The sequence below is a fragment of the Danio aesculapii genome, chromosome 13 (assembly GCF_903798145.1).
Source record: "Danio aesculapii chromosome 13, fDanAes4.1, whole genome shotgun sequence".
NCBI lineage: Eukaryota > Metazoa > Chordata > Actinopteri > Cypriniformes > Danionidae > Danio > Danio aesculapii.
In genome coordinates this window covers 41,598,098-41,618,700 of record NC_079447.1, presented here as the reverse complement: position 1 = coordinate 41,618,700, position 20,603 = coordinate 41,598,098, and the positions used below count along the sequence as shown (strand labels likewise).

General features: G+C 36.6%; 1 protein-coding gene across 2 annotated transcripts in view; it reads left to right on the top strand.

Annotated features, from left to right (window-relative positions):
* atrnl1a (attractin-like 1a) overlaps positions 1-20,603 on the top strand; it is a 431,550-nt gene that overhangs the window by 118,989 nt on the left and 291,958 nt on the right. For both annotated transcript variants that reach the window (XM_056471227.1, XM_056471228.1), the window contains exons 17-18: positions 4,399-4,612; positions 8,602-8,790. In XM_056471227.1, the coding sequence (XP_056327202.1) occupies positions 4,399-4,612; positions 8,602-8,790 (403 nt within the window). The remainder of the gene's footprint in view (positions 1-4,398; positions 4,613-8,601; positions 8,791-20,603) is intronic.

Here is a 20,603-nt window from a genome sequence, read left to right as displayed (position 1 = left end):
TGTAAGTACATAGTAGTTAAGGACACTTAATATAAAGTTTCTGAAAGCAAAAAAGGTCAAGGCGTTCCAGGATTGGCCATCCCTGTCAGCAGATATGAACATTATTGAGCATGTCTGGGGTAAAATGAATGAGGAGGCATTGAATATGAATCCAGAGAATCTTGATGAACTCTGGGAGTGATGCAAGAACGCTTACTTTGCCATCCAGATGACTTTATTAACAAGTTATTTGAGTCATTGCGAAGATGTATGGATGCAGTCCTCTAAGTTCACGGTCATACACAATATAATTTTTTTTTCCACTGCACCATGACTTTATATTCTATACTGTACATTATTTCTGTTAAGTGGCAAGACTTTTGTCTAAGCAAAGTCAGACCTTACTCTCCTAATTATATAATTAAATATCAGGGCATGATCATGTTCCATGCGCTCAATAAAATAAAATTGTTACTTCCTGTGCAACTACAACAAAATACTAGTAATAAATTGTTATTAGCAGTGAAGCTGCTTTGTTTTTTATTATTGTGCTCAATTTTGCTCTACAGTTTTTATGTGGTCTTCTAAAATTCACAAAAAATTGGTGGATGGGAACATAGCTTGAGACAATATCAGCGAAATTTCATCATATTAGATTTTGGCTTTGCAACATAGGCTCTTTCTGAAAATGTAGCCCTTTGAACAGTTTTGCAGATCACAATTTATGTTCATCTTTAAAACGAAAGCATATTAGGCGGTATGACACTGTTTCATTTCGCGCTAGCAGCTGACCACTTACCTCCATATTAAAGGCTTTCTCGATCTAACCATGTACGTTGGAGGACTTAAGATGCAGAAAAAAGTTTACCGCAGTGAGTCCAGCGAAGAATGGTTCCAGAAACCAGGTAGAGCTAAATCTAATGCTAAAAAATAAAATAAACAAGTAAATAGCAGTGTGAGAATGTGGTAAGATCTGAAAATGTGGAAAAAATCACTAGGCTTTTCTTTTTCTGGATTGCTTTTGAAAACGTTGGGTTTAGGGAAGTGGGTGGGCACGTCTGTCGGTACTTTTGAAAACACCATTGATTGGGTTTAGGGAAGGAGGAGGGTGGGTTGTCAGTTAGTTAAAGGAGGGTGGTCAGTTAGTCAGTCAGTCAGTCATTCAGTCGGTCAGTCGACAGTTGCCTCTGGTGGATGTACGCGAGAACAACAGGCACGTATGGCACTCACCAGAGAAATTTGAGATCTCAAAAATTGTACACAGTGGATTTGCGAAAACAAAAACTGCAAAAAATGTACCTACTGGGACGTATTTTGCACTGTCCGGAAATGTATGTTTTCAGAAAAAGTCTGGGTTGTAGATTTGTTGCAAAAGTGATATTTTATAACAGCTAATCAGGCACAAGCACCTCTATTTAATTTTTTTTTTAAGTATTTGCATTGCACAGGGGCAAATCCAATTTTAAAGTGATTCTTTAAACAGCCCCCAAGCATCCTGTCAGGTGATCTGTCTTACTCTTAGTATACAAACATTAGCTTTTACAGTTTACTTGTTAAGTCTCAGTGTGTGTCAAATCCAGATGTAGTGGCAGATGTTTCAGGGTATAGGTTTGTTTCTAAACGTCAGTACAGCTTACATTTCAAGTCGAAAAACCTTACTCATGCCTTCAGTAAAAACCCAATTCTGCTCAAAATCTGTGGAGTCTCCCTGGTGCTGTGGTGTAAATATTTGTCATGTGTTAATTAAAAGGAAAGGAATGACTCTCTATAATCCGCTCCCTCGCTGATTGCGGCGTGAGCCTCGATGTTTAAGCAGCTTTTGTCCTTTGAAGATTAACACAATTTTCTAAAGGACCCACCTTTGATGTGAAAGAGATTCACATGCGCTGCTTTTCTCAGTTGCTACTATTTTTCGTCTTTTCTGTCACTCATACAGACAGTTTCAAACGTTTTAATCAAAGCATGTGAGACCTTTTCATACAGGGAAGTTGTTAATTTGAATTGGGGTATGTCAAATTCAGTTTGTTTTGCCTTGAATTGATTATTAAACTGTGCGTTGGCCTTTTGCCTTTTCTTGAAGAAGACAGAAATGAAAGAGAGGTGGAAAAAACGTGTATTTGTAAGACTATAGCACATCTTCTACAAAGACGACATGCTTATTAGCCATCAAAACGTCAAAGTGCTCTGAATGGATGTCCAGCAGGAACTCTGTAATGAGGTAAAAATCGAGTTCAGATTGAGTTCAAATTGAGGTTTATGAAGATGAATGCTTCTCTTTTATTCCTCTGACTTTACCACGTCCGTAAATATGTCATTCTGTTTATCGTTTTAACTTCAGACACCTTTCTGGTCTTTACACTAATGTTCATAATCGCGAGTATTTATGAACGCAGGACGATAACAGCTCATTGAACCTGTGTTCAAAGTGACTTTAATGCTTTTAAACAAGCTTTATGTCAGATGTGTGGCTCAATTACATTTCAGCGCCCAGCAAATGGAAACAGCACTCAAAGTTTTTTATTTATTTGTTTTATAATTAATGAATTCATATGAACTTTTCTGCATTAGTTGTTGGAAATGACTGCTTTTGCATGCAGTTGTTGTTACTACTACTACTTTTCAACAATAATAATGATTCACATAGAGGCTGCTTTGTGTTATTTTTTTTAACATTTGTTTTTGCAATTGTTTATGTTATTTTAGGTTTTCACCTGCTTTTAGTTTTTTTTTTTTTGTTATATTGTTTTATTTTTATTGTTTGTTTTTAACTTGGTAACTATTTTGTAATTTAGCTTAGTTTAGGTTTTTTGCTTTGTTTTGGGGTATTTTATTCCCCCAAGTTTTTTCCCTCAAGACTGTAAAATATTATGCCAAATAATTTAGTTAAATTTATTATTTAGCTATTAAGGATTTTTTTTGTTTTATTTATACATTGTAAAACACATTTCAAATGTGTTTCTAATTACAAGATACAAAATAAAGGACAACAAAAACATGTAACAGTAAGCTAATACATTTTTCTGTCATTTATTCATTCATTTTAGGCTTAGTCCCTTTATTCATCAGGGGTTGCCACAGTGTAATAAACCGCCATCTAATCCAGCATATGTTTTACATAGCTGATGCCCTTGCAGCTGCAACCCAGTCCTGGGAAATATCTATAGACACTCATTCACACACATACACTTCGGCCTATTTAGTTCATTCAATTCACCTGTACCGCATGTCTTTGGACTGTGGGGGAAACCCGAGCACCCAGAGGAAACCCACCGCAACACGGGGCGAACATGCAAACTCCACACAGAAATGCCAAATAACTCAAATGGGACTCGAACCAGCGACCTTCTTGCTGTGAGTGTCACCCTAAGCACTGAAGGGTATTTTGAGCAAAACAAAAACAAAACAAACAAACAAAAAACACAAGTGCAATCTTACATACAGAAAATACAGGTCTACAATGTGCTGACCAGAACTAGTGTCCAGTACCAAGCGGGGAGTTGGCTGTGCGGACTCAATAAAAAAAAACAGGGTCAAGCTGAAGAGTGTGGACATGTGTGCGAAGTGGTTTGATGAAAAAAAAGTGCTAGGTCGGTGAAAAGAGCACCTCATTTTCTCTAATTTCATGAAATAAAGAACATTTCCAATGCAATAAGTGTGAGTTAGGAGGGTGAGGGCTCTTCCAGTTAAGAAGAATTAACCTCCTAGCCAAAAGGGTTAGGAAGGCTACAAAGTCTGCAAAATGAGAAGGTAAAGTGTGGCCAGGTGGGAGAACCCCAAAAGCTATTAGGATTTTAATGAAATCATTCATGAATTTTTAAATCATGATGGGTTTTATTTGACAAATTTTTAGCAATGAAGCTGTTTTGTTTTATTATTTTAACATTTGGTTTTGTCATTTTTATGTTGTTATTTTTAGTTTTTGTTGTTGTTTTGGTTTTGTGTTTAGTTTTTTTTTGTTTTTATTTAATTCATTCATTCATTCATTCATTCATTCATTCATTCATTCACTCTGTTTTGTTTTATGCCATTTTGAATTTTAATGTTTAAGTTTATTTATTGATTTTGCTTCGCTATTGTTATTTTATGTTTTTTTTTTTTTGTTTCTAGGAAGGTGAGACATTTTTCAAAGTATTGCCAAAATAAGTTGTTATTAAGGATTTTAATCTATTTTAATTAATTCATGAATTTATAAATCATAATGAATTTTACCTGAGAAAAAAAAGAGTTCATACTGGAAAATTTCTTTCAAGCTATTATATTTGTGAATACGCTGTACTACATATACAAACACACAGAAACCTAATAACCTACAAATATTACTAGCCCAAAAATTATCACTAATTATTAACAATACAGATTGTTGCATATGTTGTACTGTATGTGTGTATGAGACATGAACAAATGTGTTGTCTTTTGCAGAAACTAACTCCCTGGGTGGGTCTAAGGAAGATAAATGTTTCATACTGGGGATGGGAGGACGCGTCTCCCTTTACTGCCAGCACACTGCAGTGGTTACCAGGAGAGCCGAGTGACTCAGGGTTTTGTGCTTACCTGGAAAGAGCTGAGGTAGCCGGACTCAAAGCCAAACCCTGCACTGCCAACACCGAGGGGCTGATCTGTGAGAAGCCCGTTGGTGAGAAAAGTTTTCTTTGTGTTTTTTTCTTCTTCTCTTTTGTAACATGAACCTGGAGGTGATTCAGTGCCTGTTCTGTGGTGGATGCTGTTCTTACACATCAAACCCAAACTGAATCCCTGGCTCCTACAGAAAACTCCAGGTTTCCAAAAAATTGGAAAGTTTTACATGGTTCCACACATCTCTAAGTAGACTTCTATTAAATTTATTCTGTCTAAATTCGATTGAGGTAGCAATTCAGGTGTAGTATTCTCAGCTCAGTTAAAGTCTGATATAAAAAGTTAAGGAATGAAGGGAATAGAAATGGGAAAAGGAGATTGAAGAAGAAAGTTAGCAAACATGAACCGTGTAATTACTTATATTATTCATTGATTCATTTTGTTTTTAGCTTAGTCCCTTTATTAATCTGGGGTCGCCACAGCGGAATGAACCGCTAACTTATCCAGCTAATGTTTTACGCAGCGGATACCCTTCCAGCTGCAACCATCACCAGGAAACATCCATACACACTCATTCACACACATACACTGCGGACAATTTAGCTTACCCAATTCACCTATACCGCATGTCATTGGACGTGTGGGGGAAACCAGAGCACCCGGAGGAAACCCATGCAAACATTGGGATGACATGCAAACTCCACACAAAAACACCAACTGATCCAGCCCAGTATTTTATGCCCTTACTTATATTAATAAGTATATTAATAACTAGAAATGTATTTTATGCTTTTTCTCTTTGTAACAAAATAAACAAACAGCATTATTGGTGGTGGTGAGAAAACAGCAGTTAAGAAAGCTTCTGATTATAGTGATGTTTAAATGAGCTCTGCACTATTTATACATTATTTTGCTTGAATGAAAGCAGCTTTATGTTTTAAACATGTTTCTGTCAAAGTCAAAATCACTAAAGTCACTATTTTACAATTGAATCAGTCAAACACACAGTCTGCTCTTGACATAAAAACACAGATCAGATCACATGCTCAAGGTTTAGACCACTAAACATATTGGACTGATTAGAAAACACATGAGTGATGTATTTTAATGAAGAGAAATGTTAACTGACAGACATGATATTGTCATTGTGGCTGTCACGAGTAACAGATGCACATTACCTCAACAACTCTGACTGGCCAAGCTGTGATTGAAGTGAAACGCATTTTAAAAAGGGGATTGGCTACTCGGTGTGTCGCGGCCTATATTCATATTTTAGTTGCATTTACATGAACACATTGAACAAAGCTGCACATTTCAGTGGATCTTTAAATAAGCCGGGACCACAGAACTAAACCTGTCACACTTCCCTATGGACCAGTGATAGTTGCAACCAAATTTCTGAACAGTTTAGTTTTGTTTCAAATCTGTAAGAGCTACAAACAATGGTTTTGGCCTAATTTTGTTTAAAATGGCATCACTGTTTTAGTTTTCGATTTTGCTCCTCCTCATTACATTATCTATGACATGTAAATGCATTCTGGTGTTTACATTTACCATGATGTTCTTTCTATGACATAATGAATAATCAATTTAGTTATATTCAAACAAACAATCAAACAAATAAATAAATAAGTATTAGTTAAAATGAACAATTATAGGTTGTTTTTTTTTTCTCAGAATTTCTTTGATATTTTAAATAAGCAGAGCTGTTGAATATTCTCTCACACCTCCTTTGTTGCGTTGGCTGCAGTGTGTTTATCGGACCTGTTTGAAACTCTGGAATAGAGACACAGAGAAAGCACAAATTAAGCCTCGAATGAATGCTGGACACTCCTGTCATGCACACATAAGCAAAGGGCATAAAGAATGAACATCAGCTCCCCTCATCTTGTTTATTCTGCTCGTCTTCATGTTTTATTTACATTGTTCTGCTCATTGTGCTCATTTCAGTTTTATGTCTTACTCTACAGGAGGGAACAAACTAGTGTTTTTGGGGCATGTCATTATGATTGTAAGATTCATCATCAATACATCCCATTATCATTAAATGTTTATAGCTAGCAATATATCTATTATAAAACCTAATTGCAATAGGGTGCAAAAGCCTGAGACCATATTGTGCTGGTGGATTCATAATATATCTTAACTTTAAAAAATAAACAAAATCTTAAGCATAACTCTGAACAAATTTTAATGAAGTGCTGTTATGTAATATGAATAAAATGTTTCTGCAGTCTTCATTTGCTGATCAAAGTAAGTTTCTTGACATGGATCATATGACTGTACAGATGTTCTTGCTTCCATTAAAGCACAAGATGTTCTTTGGATTTTTTCTAAATGAGTTTGAATAACTTGATCATAAGATTTTGTACAGATATCTGAAGTTTGTGTTATTGAATGAATGGCATTAATCTGGGGTCGCCACAGCGGAATGAACCGCCAACTTATCCAACATATGTTTTACGCAGCGGATGCCCTTTCAGCTGCAACCCATCACTGGGAAAAATCTATACACACTCACTCACACTACAGACAATTATAGCCTTTCCAATTCACCTATACCACATGTTTTTGGACTTGTGGGGTAAAGCGGAGCACCTGGAGGAAACCCATGCGAACATGGGGAGAACATGCAAACTCCACGCAGAAATGCCAACTGACCCAGTCGAGGCTCAAACCAGCGACTTTCTTGCTGTGAGTCGAACGTGCTAACCACTGCGCCACCATGCAGCCTGTCTTTAATTATTTTCCATAACATATGCATTTGAGTGCACTAGTTTTTGGACCGTTATCGGGAGTTTTTTTTGTTAAATAAGCTCCAGATTTGGCTTCAGTACTGACTAATCTAATGTATATGCACAAATACTATATTGTATAGCTTCCTATTAAGAATATGAATGTATTTATATATGCTGAGCACTGTAGATGTGACAGAAAAATAGAAACATTAGATAATAAACCTTATACATAAAAAACAAACAAATAATGTTTGACCTTGACAACAAACTACACAAACTAAGATCTAAAATACCTAAATCAAAATCAAGATAAAACATAGTTATTAATAATAATAATAATCAAATAAATCAAAACAGAAAATATAAAAATAAAAGTTTTAAAAATTAAACATAAAAAACTAAAGCACTTTAATAGAATATTATACATAAATGTCTTTAAATAAATCTGTAAATGACATAAAAGTGCTGTATTCAATTGTTTTTGTCATGTTAGCTTTCTAACAATTATAAACAATTGTAGGATTTAAATGTCATTTTTATTTTGGCCGTTTAAGATTTTGAATAGCTTTCATTGTGTCCTCTAGGATTTTTTCCAGCTGTGGCGGCAGGCCTTTTACACAGATCTACCAACTACCTATGGCATTATTTCAATGACAAATGCCGTGAGTGCAGTATTACAAGCCGAGATCCCATTCATGTAATACAAGCATACGAATCTCTTTGCTTGTGTGCCGATTTCCTCTGTTCGTGCACAAAACTTCTTGCACATCCTCAAATATAGCTACTCTGCTCAAGTGCAGATTTTCTTGTGCGCTCTCAAATAAACGCTGATGAAGTGCGATTAAGTGTGTTTGCGTAACGAGTATGTCTCCAACATTTATTAGATTTGCTAGGAATATTTATGAATGTCTCCAATAGACCTACAGAGCGGCATTAATGCGTTCTGAAGTGAAACGGCTATAAACTCCAGCAGGATAAAGTCATTGTAGGCAGAGCCATAGACCTTTATCTATAAAGTATAGCTATGGCAAAGATGTAATAACTGAAAGCTACGTCGTGTTTGCTAGTCTCACACATCGCACAGCCCTGTCAGTCAGTCAGTCAATCAGCATGTCACCTTAAAGGGTTAAACAAATAACGCACAGCACTTCTACAGTTACAGAAAAGTTTGCGCTGTTATAATTCCCTTGCTTTTTAATATGTTTTGGTGTGATTATAATTTATATTATATAGTTTGCACACCAATGTTTCAAATGATGTAACTTGCTTTAAGGTCATTGCAATACTGACTTATACATTTTCCTCCCCCTAGTAAGTCCAAACCTTAGCGTGCGTCCATGTAAGATGCCCTGTGCCCTGCGAACCACCTGCGCCAACTGCACCAGCCAGGCCATGGAGTGCATGTGGTGCAGCAGCACTAAACGCTGTGTGGATTCCAATGCGTATGTGATCTCCTTCCCCTTCGGCCAGTGTCTGGAGTGGCAGACTGGAGACTGTGGAGGTGAGTCAACACTGGAACCATCAAGGACACTAGCATATTAAGATACATAGCAGACTAGAAGCTGGGAGTTATGAGTGAACTGGTGAACACACACACACAGGCACACATACATACAGAGCGTCTAACTCGTTTACTTTCCGCCTTCTCATTTTTCCCGTCTGTTGTGAGCCTAAGGGAGATTGAGTTCTGAGAGAGCAGATGCTGTGAGCGCTCAGCCTTCTGCACAGGCAGGTATCAAACTCACTATAAACTCCTGTCAACCCCTGACTGGCCTCCACCGGAAAATCTATAAACTATCGACGTCTTTCCGGCCTTGCACATGAGACTGCAAAGAGAGAAAAAAGAACAAAAAAAAAACTTATTTTGATCATCGCCTCCACATCTTATTCAGACCTTTGACTTATAGCATAAATGCCAGTCTTCATTGAAGATTTTTTGCCCAAGAACTGCCCACACAGTAAGAGACCGTCTAAGGGTCATGTAAAGTGACCTAAGGGCTCATTCACACCGAATGCCTCTTTGCTTCTAAACACACTGAATTTTGGAATGAGATTTAAAAAAAGCGCAGAGTAGCGCGAGGTCCACGTGACTATATTATGGACGTGATGTGATAACGAAAATAACGGACCCATTAGAGACAGGAAAACAATAAGTTATGATTGGCACATGAAGATACATCCTTTAACTCAGGATATTCTGGACAAAGCCACAATGAGCCTCCTCCATCATGATGCATTCATTCATTTTCCTTCGGCTTAGTCCTTGCATCATCAAGGGTCTTCCAGCTGCAACCCAGTACTGGGAAACACCCATACAGTCTCACATGCACACACATACACTACAGCCAATTTAGTTTATTCTCTTCACCTATACTGAATGTCTTCGGACTGTGGGGGAAACCAGAGCCCCCAGATGAAGAATGGGGAGAACATGCAAACTCCACACAGAAATGCCAACTGGCCCAGCTAGGACTCGAACCAGCAACCTTCTTGCTGTGAGGCAACAGTGCTAACCACTGAGCCACCGTGTCGCCCATCTCCATCATGATATAACAGTAAATAAAAAAACAGTTGTCATGCCAACTTTCTACTATTAAACAGACGCTCGCAACCGTTGCCTCTGAGCTCTTCTGATTGGTCCACTGCTTTTGGACTTGACATTGATGAGTTTGGCTGCAGGTGAAATTTGAAGATCTTTCAACTTGATACAGCATCTAGAAAATGTACCGCTCCCGTGCGCGCTGCTTCAAAAGATGCTAGAGGTGAGCTAGAGGTAAAGTAGTCAAACACTTTCCTCCAGTGCCTGTTTACATTGAAAAACAATAGAAAAGCAGTGCGTATTTTGAATTTGGATGATGGCACAAGTGCAGGCTAATTGATTTTGGCTAATTCATTCATTTTCTTTTTCGGTTTAGTCCCTTTATTAATCAGTGGTCACTACAGAAGAATGAACCACTAACTTATCCAGATTTTGTTTTATGCAGCAGATGCCCTTCCAGCTGCAACCCATAATTGGGAAACACTCATACAGTCTCATTCACTACGGACAATTTAGCTTACCCAATTCACCTATAGTCACCTATATGTCTTTGGATTTGTGAGGGAAACCCACGCGAACACAGGAAGAACATGCAAACTCCACACAGAAATGCCAACTGACCCAGACAAGGCTCAAAGCAGCGACCTTCTTGCTGTGAGGCAACAGCGCTACTCACTGTGCTACCCCTTTTTTGGCTAATATTTGTGGCAATTTTTCTCTGGAAAAAAAAACGTTGAAATTTTAAAATGATATTTTCGCACATTAATTTTCAGCTGCTGAGAATTTGGTGCAACCCTATCATAGATCGATTGTCATAGCAACATTTTTGCCCTTTGTGCCAACCTGGACATTTTTTTCTGTTAGTCAGTTTGACCATATACAAGCTGCATCTAAATTCAGTTGACAATACAGTTTTTAGTTTAGTGTTCTACAGGAGTCACAACAATTAACTCCTGATAAATTCAGACTGTGACAGCCACATTTACACAATTTCTAGACAGTCTGTATGGAACTGAACTGACAGATTTGAAATGATGTATAGTATTTTTCAGTGCAATTCTATAACAGGAACTCTAAATATATATTTTAAGATTTTTGTTTGATTTATGTAAACTTTTGAGCTGTATTTAAAGCACTTTTATTCATAAAGTTGTGTAAATCAAACCAACAATGGTGTAATTTGCTGCTTTAACTTTATTGTTTTTGCACTTTTGGAAATACTATCTAGATATTTATGGCTGTTTGTTTCCTGAAAACATACCTTGTGGCTTTAAACTATCATTCATGACATCACGCAAGTTGCGGAGTGATAACTTTTGCCAATTAAAAAGTTTGAGGTCAAAATAATGTCAGATTGTTGCTGGAATTAATGAACAATGCATCAAGGAAGTGCTTCAATTCATTGTCATTTTTGTGCTTTATCGTGTGGGTTCTCTTAAATCACTCTGGCTTTATATCTATTTTGATAAAGTCTGATTTCAATTCACATAAATCCACAGGTCATATTAAAAACAAAAAACTACACCTCCAACCACATCGCCAAGAGCTGCAGTTCCAGCTAGGCTTGGGCGGTATCCAAATTTTGATACCGTCAAACCTCCTCCCTATTTTACCTCCGTATACGGTTTTACCGTGCATAAAAAAAATTATGATGTAATGCTCAGACAGCGTCACCAAACTGTTGGCTTGTGCCTAAACCATTCAGAAACTTAATACCATATATGTGAAGCTTAGGTTCGCTGTCACCTGTTTGTCTTGTTCATATTAAAGATCTGTGCAAGACGCTCTCTCTCATTCACACACACACACACACACACACAGACAGCACCAAGCCAGCATCACGCTCCCTCTCTCATTCTCACACACACACACACACACACACACACACACACACACACACACACACACGCACACACACAGACACACACACACACACGCACACACGCACACACACACACACACATAAATGGCATCCATGCAGTGCTCGCTCGGGAGCGATATTCTTAGACCGCCCACTCTTGTTCAAATTACCAACCACTCCTGCGCTTTATTCAGAAATTTATTCCCGCACCGCAAGAAATCTGGTCAGGTCCCGTGGCTCCCGCGGCTCCTGCGGTATGGCAGTGGGAATGCAGACCTCTAGTTCGTATTTACCACACCTCCCTTCTCGTTCAGTCGAAACCAGAAATACTGCCAAACTGTGGAGTGTTCTTTTTCTAGACCAGGTTACTTGGTGGGCAACTCGCCATCTTACCACACCTTACTCTCTCTCCTCCACACTGTCCCATTATGACAATCACGCATACACATTTTTAGGCATTAAATAAATAATATTTAATACTTGTCTCCTATATAAGTGCATTGTTTTTTATGACTGTATAACGGTATTGAAACTGACACCGTTGTTATTTTTAGTATACCATATTACCGTATTACCGCCCAAGCCTAGTTCCAATCACACAAGATTGCAAGTTCAGTTTTCAAATATTCGATAGTTCTATGGATTGGAGAAACACTGAACCGTCGAATATGTTAAAAACAACAGAACTTGGAACCATGGTTACTAACGATAGTTTTGGGAAACACACCCCAGATATGAACTAGTGATTGCAGCCATCACTTTCTATTTTTATATGCATCATGCGTCTGTGTGTGAACTGTAGGCGGTCCATGGGTGCACCGTCTGAATCTGAGGCTGTTCAGATCTCTGCTCAGTCACTTTATGATTCAACAGCTCCTTTAGTTCCTTCTAAGTAGATTTGCAGAAATATCCCTATACACAAGAGCGATATCATGTGGTCCCAAACAACACAGAATCATGCCAAAGTATCCGAAAAGACTGATGGTAATCGTCTCAGAAAAGCCTTAGGAGTAGCTGACGCGGACTTACCTTGTATAGTCATCAGCAAGTTTGTAGAGGCACGGAATCATTCTTTCTTTCTGCATTAAGAGGCACTGGAGCTGGCATCGTAATGCGGCGTAAATGAGCAGCTGCAACAGGGACGAGAATGAAAAATAGATATGCAGTCCAACCGAGAGGCGTAAAGCTTAATAACCAACATATTTCTCCTGAAAAAATAGTACTACAAAAACCTGACAGGCGAAAATTGCCTGTCTATAGTGTCTCAGGAAGTCGAAAGTCTTTCATGGCTTTGAGACCCAGAGGCCACGATCTCCTCTTCCATTCGCCATTACAGAGTTACACTGATATTACTGTTGTTTCTCTGTGGATGTGCTGGTCATCGATTTTATCTGGACTGTGGAGACTGAAAGCCTCCAGTGCATTGTTAACTTGGATTTTGATGTCTGTATTTTATAGAGGCGATCTGTCAGACAATAAACATCATTAAGGTCAGCTCTCTGATGGAAGTGAATTGCTAGGATCGCTTTTCATCCTCCAAGGAGTCGGATTATGAGCAAAAGCAAATATTTTGCTGAGTGATTTGTTTGGTGTGAAAGGCCCCGTAGATGGACCTGTTGTGATGGAGGATAATTTAATTAGAGAAAGTGCAGTTTTCACTTTTAAACAAAGCTCCAGACAGAGATAAAGAAGCAGCTTGACAGCCTGATAATATGCACCTCATCAAAATGGAAATGAAATTCTTCACTGGCTCAATGTGCTCAGCAAATGTAGCCTTTTCAATGCAGAACTTGAGATAAAAGAAATACTGTATTGTACAATGTTCCAGCATGTTGCGCATTGGCTGCGTCCATTGTGTTGTACTGTTATGGAACTGAATGAGTTTGACATTTTTGTCACTTTATAACATTTGTTTTAAAGTCTTTGTTCGGTTGTTGAATACAGACGCATTTGTATGAATTGTCGAGGAAAGAAGTAAAACTGTATGGTGAGCCTTCTTTTCATCATTTTTATTTTCTGTTTTCATTTATAATCTCCTCAACAGTTGTCCTACCTAAAGGTAGTCTTTTCCTATTGAGAACATTTGTCTTATCTTGTTCCCAGGACTTATTATTATTTTTCTATTTAAAAACTGGTAGAGACTATGGGTGTATTCACATTTAATAATATGATGGTTGCCTTAAACCGAGCCAAGGGGCATGATTGCCCCTCCTCCCTTCTCCCCCAATGACCCGCACACACACTGCATTTTTACCTTCTGAGCCCAGGCATGCTTAAATCATACACTACCTGACCAAAGTCTTGTCATTGATCCCAGTTGTAAGAGTCAAAAATAACAACTAATCTTCAGGTTAATCATTTGGAAAAGTGGCAGAAGGTAGATTTTTCTGATGAATCATCTGTTCATCCCAATCATCACAAATACTGCAGAAGACCTATTGGAACCTGCATGGACCCAAGTTAATCAGTCAAGTTTGGTGAAGGAAAAATCATGGTTTGGGGTTACATTCAGTATGGGGCGTGTGAGAGATCTGCAGAGTGGATGGCAACATCAACAGCCTGAGGTATCAAGACATTTGTGCTGCTCATTACATTACAAACCACAAGATAGGGCACATTCTTTAGCAGGATAGCGCTTCATCTCATACTTCAACCTCCACATTAAAGTTCCTGAAAGCAAAGAAGGTCAATGTGCTCCAGGATTGGCCAGCCCTGTCACCAGATATGAACATTATTGAGCATGTCTGGGGGAAGGTGAATGAGGAGACATTGAATATGAATCCAAAGAATCTTGATGAACTCTAGAAGTCCTGCAAGAGCGCTTTCTTTGCCATTCCAGATTACTTTATTAATACATTATTTGAGTCATTGCAGAGATATATGTTTGCAGTCCTCTAAGCTCATGTGAGTCATACACAATATTAATTCTTTCTCCACTGAATCATGACTTTGTATTCTATACTCTACATTATTCCTATTAAGTGACAAGACTTTTGTCTAAGCAAAGTCAGACCTTACTCTCCTAATTAAATAATTAAAATCAAGGCATGATCATATTTTAAGGCATGATCATATTTTAATTAGTTAAAATTAAGCGAAATCTAGAGGCCTTTGCCTTTCATATCAAGCCACTACTGATACCAAATGATCAACTAGAAGTTATTAGAACTTATTATTTGGTGCTCCTAAAACTTGGACAAGCAACAAGACTTTTGTCAGGTAGTGTTGATGATGTGACTTTATTTTAACAGGAAGAGAAGTGCTCTCACTTGGTACAATGGAGATTGCTTTAGTCATATTGTTTTGTATTATTTGGAGTCACTTAGGATGCAGTGACACACAGGCAGATTTTTTTGCTGAACATATCCACTGCTTTTGACGCTTATAAATTTTCATAAAAGTCATTGTGCTGGACTTATTAGGAGTTTTGCTGAAGTTAGCAGCTGAAGTACAGTGAGGAGTTTGCATCTTTGATAAACTATGACAGTTAATGTTCATTAAAAAGTTAGGAGTGATAAATCCATATGAAACTGTCCCTTAAAGTGACGTTGCTTCTTCAGTTGCATCTTCCAACTAAACTCTCTGGCCCACCCCTTCAGAAAGCCTAGTGTGAGTACACCCTATAACAGCAGGAATTTTACAGTAAATGCATTGTTCGTTCATTTATTCATTTTCTTTTCGGCTTAGTCCTTATTAATCAGGGGTCACCACAGCGGAATGAACCGCCAACTTATCCAGCATATGTTTTACAGAGCAGATGCCCTTACAGCTGCAACCCATTACTGGGAAACACTCATTCACACACATACACTATGGACAATTTAGCCATAAGTGCATTGTCTGTTTTTATTTTACTGTAATTTGTTATATATTTGATATCGTAATTTGTTTATAATTCGACTTGTTTGTTGATGTTGTCACCTGCAGGGGTTGCAGGAACCACATGAGAGAATACAAAGGAAATTAAGTACAATAATTATTTATTAAGTCCAATAGATACACTTTAGGAGATGTGAACACACCCAGGAAGTCAATCAGGACACAATAAAGAGCTAAAGAAACAAAGGAGCTTAAATAGACAGACTGATAACTGATAAACACAAGTGACAGCAGGAAACAGAAGAAGAAAATCTAGGTCAAAGCAAACATAACTACAACAGACAGTGCATGTGACATCCATAAAAGTCAAGATATGATAAAAAAATATATATATACTTTTATGAGATTGATTATATTACATGGTTTACTAAAGCAACATCGCAGAGCAGGAAAGCAGTGCAAAGGTGAATTTTGATCTTAGTGGTTGTATTTTATTGGTAACTGTGCCATGTTTCTTGTTGTTATCAAAGAATTAAATATACAACATTTCTTAGTCAGCAAATGTGAATCTTTCTTATGATTTTAAGAAGTTCTTGTCTAGTCTTTGTATTGGGTCACTTTATCTTGGTCTAAACTCCCTGTACTTTTGGTCTTGATGATTGATATTCTTGACTACGAGAAACCAAACCTTGATGTTCACATTTAAAACCATTCAACAACCAAGACTGCCGAGATGGTGTCTCTGGGCCCACTTCCAAAGGAAGTCTGGTGAAATTTGATTGATATGAATACAAATAAGTCCAAATACATAAAACAATATATATGTTTTCTTTCTTTATTTATTTATTCGTTTGTTCGTTCGTTTCCATTCAGATGAGATTTCCTCTTTTATATTATATTGCCATTTTGAGTTCACATGTCCAAAGACTTATGTAAAAATTTATGAATCAGCATGTGTAAAATCCATTATTGTGAATTTTGCGGGGGTTGTGCTGCCCTTGATTCTCATACTGTTTCTATGCTCTTTCTCCGGAAAGACCAGCAATAATTCTGTATTAAAATGATTTCTTTTACATTTTATGCTTGTTAATCCTGACTTCAATCTTTCTGACAGGTGTCCCTGTCCCTGGTGGACCTGTCCACAAGACAGATGTTGTCTTACTGTAGAAAGAGTTTTCAGAGTCAGATGCTTTGAATCAAATTTAATGTCTAAAATCTATAAAAGTATGATCCTTTTATTGATATGCTCTTGAAAAGAATGAAACAATAGAGTTCACACTGATGACTTATTGATGAAAATGTATTTATGCATAGAAAAAAAGCATCTGTTATAAAAATACAGTTCTCATAGCTGATGGAGATTTCAGAAAATGTCTTGGAAGTCTAATATTTGAATATCCAGTGCTACTAATGACTCTGTGTTTTGGTTATTATTACAGATTATGTATTTGTGCAAAATTTCATACTAAATCAGTGTTAGACCCAGTCAGTGTGCTTAAGCATAGAAAGTAAGACTTTTAGAGAGAAAAAGAAAACAACAGTTAGAATGTTTTGTTGTATAGATTTGCATATGTAATGAATGTGTAGGTGTCCTTGGCTAAAGGTAATCTTCCCATCTTCTGCTAAACACAAAAAGGCAAAGGAGTGTGTGAGGGAAAGCGAGAGAGGACGAGATGAGAATTGAGTTTGTAATTATGAAACACCTCTGTGATTGTGCCGAATGCACAGCAGGGCAAAATGAATCATTGTACTGGGCGTGAATAATGCAGGAGGAGAGAGGAGCTTCTGGGTAGAGAGTTCAACTAACACATCTGTGCGCAATGGAAATCTAGATCGAGAACATAGATCAACATATCAAGAACAATATCAAAACTTTCAGAAAACTTTTTTTTTTTTCATGTAATGCTGTTCATTAAAATTAGATGTGTTTACTCATCTTACAGTAATCAGAACAAATTTAATTGATCCAGTCAGTGGTTTGGTGCTCATGCTGATAGTTAAATTGATCATAATTATTTCTAATCAGCATATTAGAATAATTTTCAAGGAATGTGTGACTGGAGTAATGATACAAAAAATTCAGCTTCTAAACCACCGGAATAAATTATATTTTAAAATACATTAAAATAGAGAGCAGCTATGAAAATAATTAAAAAAATAAAAATATTTAAGATGTGTACTGTTTTTGCTGTACTTTAAACAAATAAATGCGGGTTTGATTAAACAAACAAACAAACAAACAAACTAAATGGTAGCTCGCTCTGATTACAAAACACCTCTCAACTTGCTTCGTCTATCTTAATAGATTTCAGTTGAATGAAAGTGGATAATTTTTTATTGCCTGAATTTAAAATTTTATTTTTAATTTTCCTGCACTGAAATTACTTTCCAAAACCTTTACACTTTCTGATCCTCTCTGCTATATTGAGCTGCAAACCTTCACATCAACTGTTGAGAAGTATGGAAGGGTAAATGTTTCAAAATCTGAAAATTCATTCATTTTCGGCTTAGTCCCTTTATTATTCAGGGGTCGCCACAGTGGAATGAACCACCAACTTATCCAGCATATGTTTTACACAGCGGATGCCCTTCCAGCTGCAACCCAGTACCGGGAAACATCCATGCACACTCATTCACACTCATGGCCAATTTACTTTATTCAATTCACCTATACTGCTTGTCTTGGGACTTGTGGGGGAAACTGGAGCACCTGGAGGAAACCAATGAGAACACTGGGAGAACATGCAAACTCCACACCAGTGACCTTCTTGCTTTGAGGCAACAGTGCTAACCATTGAGCCACCGTGCCACCTAAATAAATCATATGAGCATTTTCTATATGAAATTAATTGAAAAACTAAATAAATATCAATATACACACATGCACGCTCTTGCTGTGAGGCGACAACGCTACCCACTGCGCCACCATGCAGCCCCAAAATCTCAAAATGAATACATTTTTCATTTTGTATAGTTACATTAGTACAATGTTATACCTTAGCAAGTATAATTGATTGTGTGTGACTTTCTTTTAGCTTTTCAATACAACAAGGGGTATATCCTTCAGTTTTTTTTTCTTTTGTTGAAAACAAAGATATATTGAAGCATTTTAGGATGTGTAACATGTCAAGGGTGAGTAAACTATGAGTATATTTTCACATTTCATTGTAGTACCCCTTTAATTATCCCCACTTGTGATAAACTCTATAAAGATAGCAAAACTTTTACGATTTTCCATTAATATTTCTAAACAGCTTCACCTTATGTCTCCAAATAGCACTTTTTTTTTCCGAATATGATAAGGTAGGTCAAACACTGGCGCTTTATAGTGCTTTTCTTTCCTATCTTTCTCAGTATCACACTGACTGTAGTGGCGTCCCCTCAGTGTGCCTTTCTGCCCTGTTTTTAATGACACACTGCTCATCTCTCAGAATCTGCCCTCGCCATTAACCCTGAGACACTTTTTGACCCTCGCACTGTCTAAGGACCTATTAGACGGGGTCTGGTTGAGGGGTTCATTGATGGACGCTTCTTTTGTCTCTATTGCCTGCATATATTTTCTGCTCCCCCACATGCACAAATGGCTAAAAATGAAGGGAGGTCATTAGTGACGGCCTCAGAAAACTTTATTATAGAAAAACCCTACTGGCACTGGCAATGGAAATCTTATGATACTGTCCCATGTGTCCCAAATGTCCAGTGCTCTGAATGTCAGGCACATTGTATGAATACACATTCATAATGTAATGGCACAAAACTCGATTTATTTTGAAATTAAAAGGTCAGTCAACAACACACAAGAAGAGCAGGTTTCAGTGCTTGTAACAAATTGACATAGAGTGACTTTAAATGGGCACAAAATAAAAGACATGCCAGGGCTCCAGACTAACATTTGAGAAGTTGTGCAGTTGGTGGCACCAGCTGTGGGGTGGGGTAAAACATTTCTTTTGACTTAGATTAATTTGCAGCTACATCATTGTTTGCCACGTCTTTTCTTTCAAAAGCCTCTTTTGTACTGGTGTCTAGATAGTTTTCTCCAGTGTGCAGACATTTTTAATGTATGTCAGGGTTTAGAGAAGCACAGGGCACTAACGGTAGAATAATAATGATATAATATTATTGACTCTAAATGATAGAGTTAAATGACATTTGCAGCTTATTTATATGACAAAATGAGAAAAAAAAATGAAATAAAATAAATAAAATAAAATAAATAGTTCATAATGCTAATAATAAAAGTGTATATTTTAAAAACTAAATTGAAATTTGATCATAAATAAAAAAATAAATAAAATAAATAAATAAATTTAATTTGATTATAAATAAATAAATAAATAAATAAATGAGTAAATAAATAAATCAAAATTGATAATAATTAAACAAATAAAGAATTTAGTAAATGAATCAATTTTTTTATAAATAAATAAGTAAATAAATAAATAAGTAAATAAATAAATCAAATTTAATTATATATAAAGAAAGAAATTAGTAAAAAAATTATTAATTATTAAAGAAATAAATAGATTAACAAATAAAATTCAATTATAAATAAACACTGGAAGGAGCAACTCTCAGCATATATATATATATATATATATATATATATATATATATATATATATATATATATATATATATATATATATATATATATATATATATATATATATATATTTGAAAATAAATGTTTCACACTTTGATACTGAATTCTGTCTTGCAATTTTTATTTTTATTTGACAATTTAATAGTGTTTAATTCAATAGGTTATCTGCCTTATGTTGATGTTAATGCGATTAACAAATGGCATCACTCCACTACTTTACATCAGCAATATTTATTTCATCAAATAATGTATGATAAACACTGAAGAATACTGCTGGTCCAGGAGCTCATCTACGTGGTGACATTCACTTGTTTAGAGCTGTCAGCATTAACCCGAATGTAAGAATTTTTCACAGTCTATGGTAAGATTAGTGGGCTATTTAAAAACGCCGGATTTGGAATTATTATTTTATTATCCTTCTATTCCAACTTGACTTATAAATGATAAGTTTATATGGCAAACAACCCAATTGTGATTTCTGGACTTTTCTGA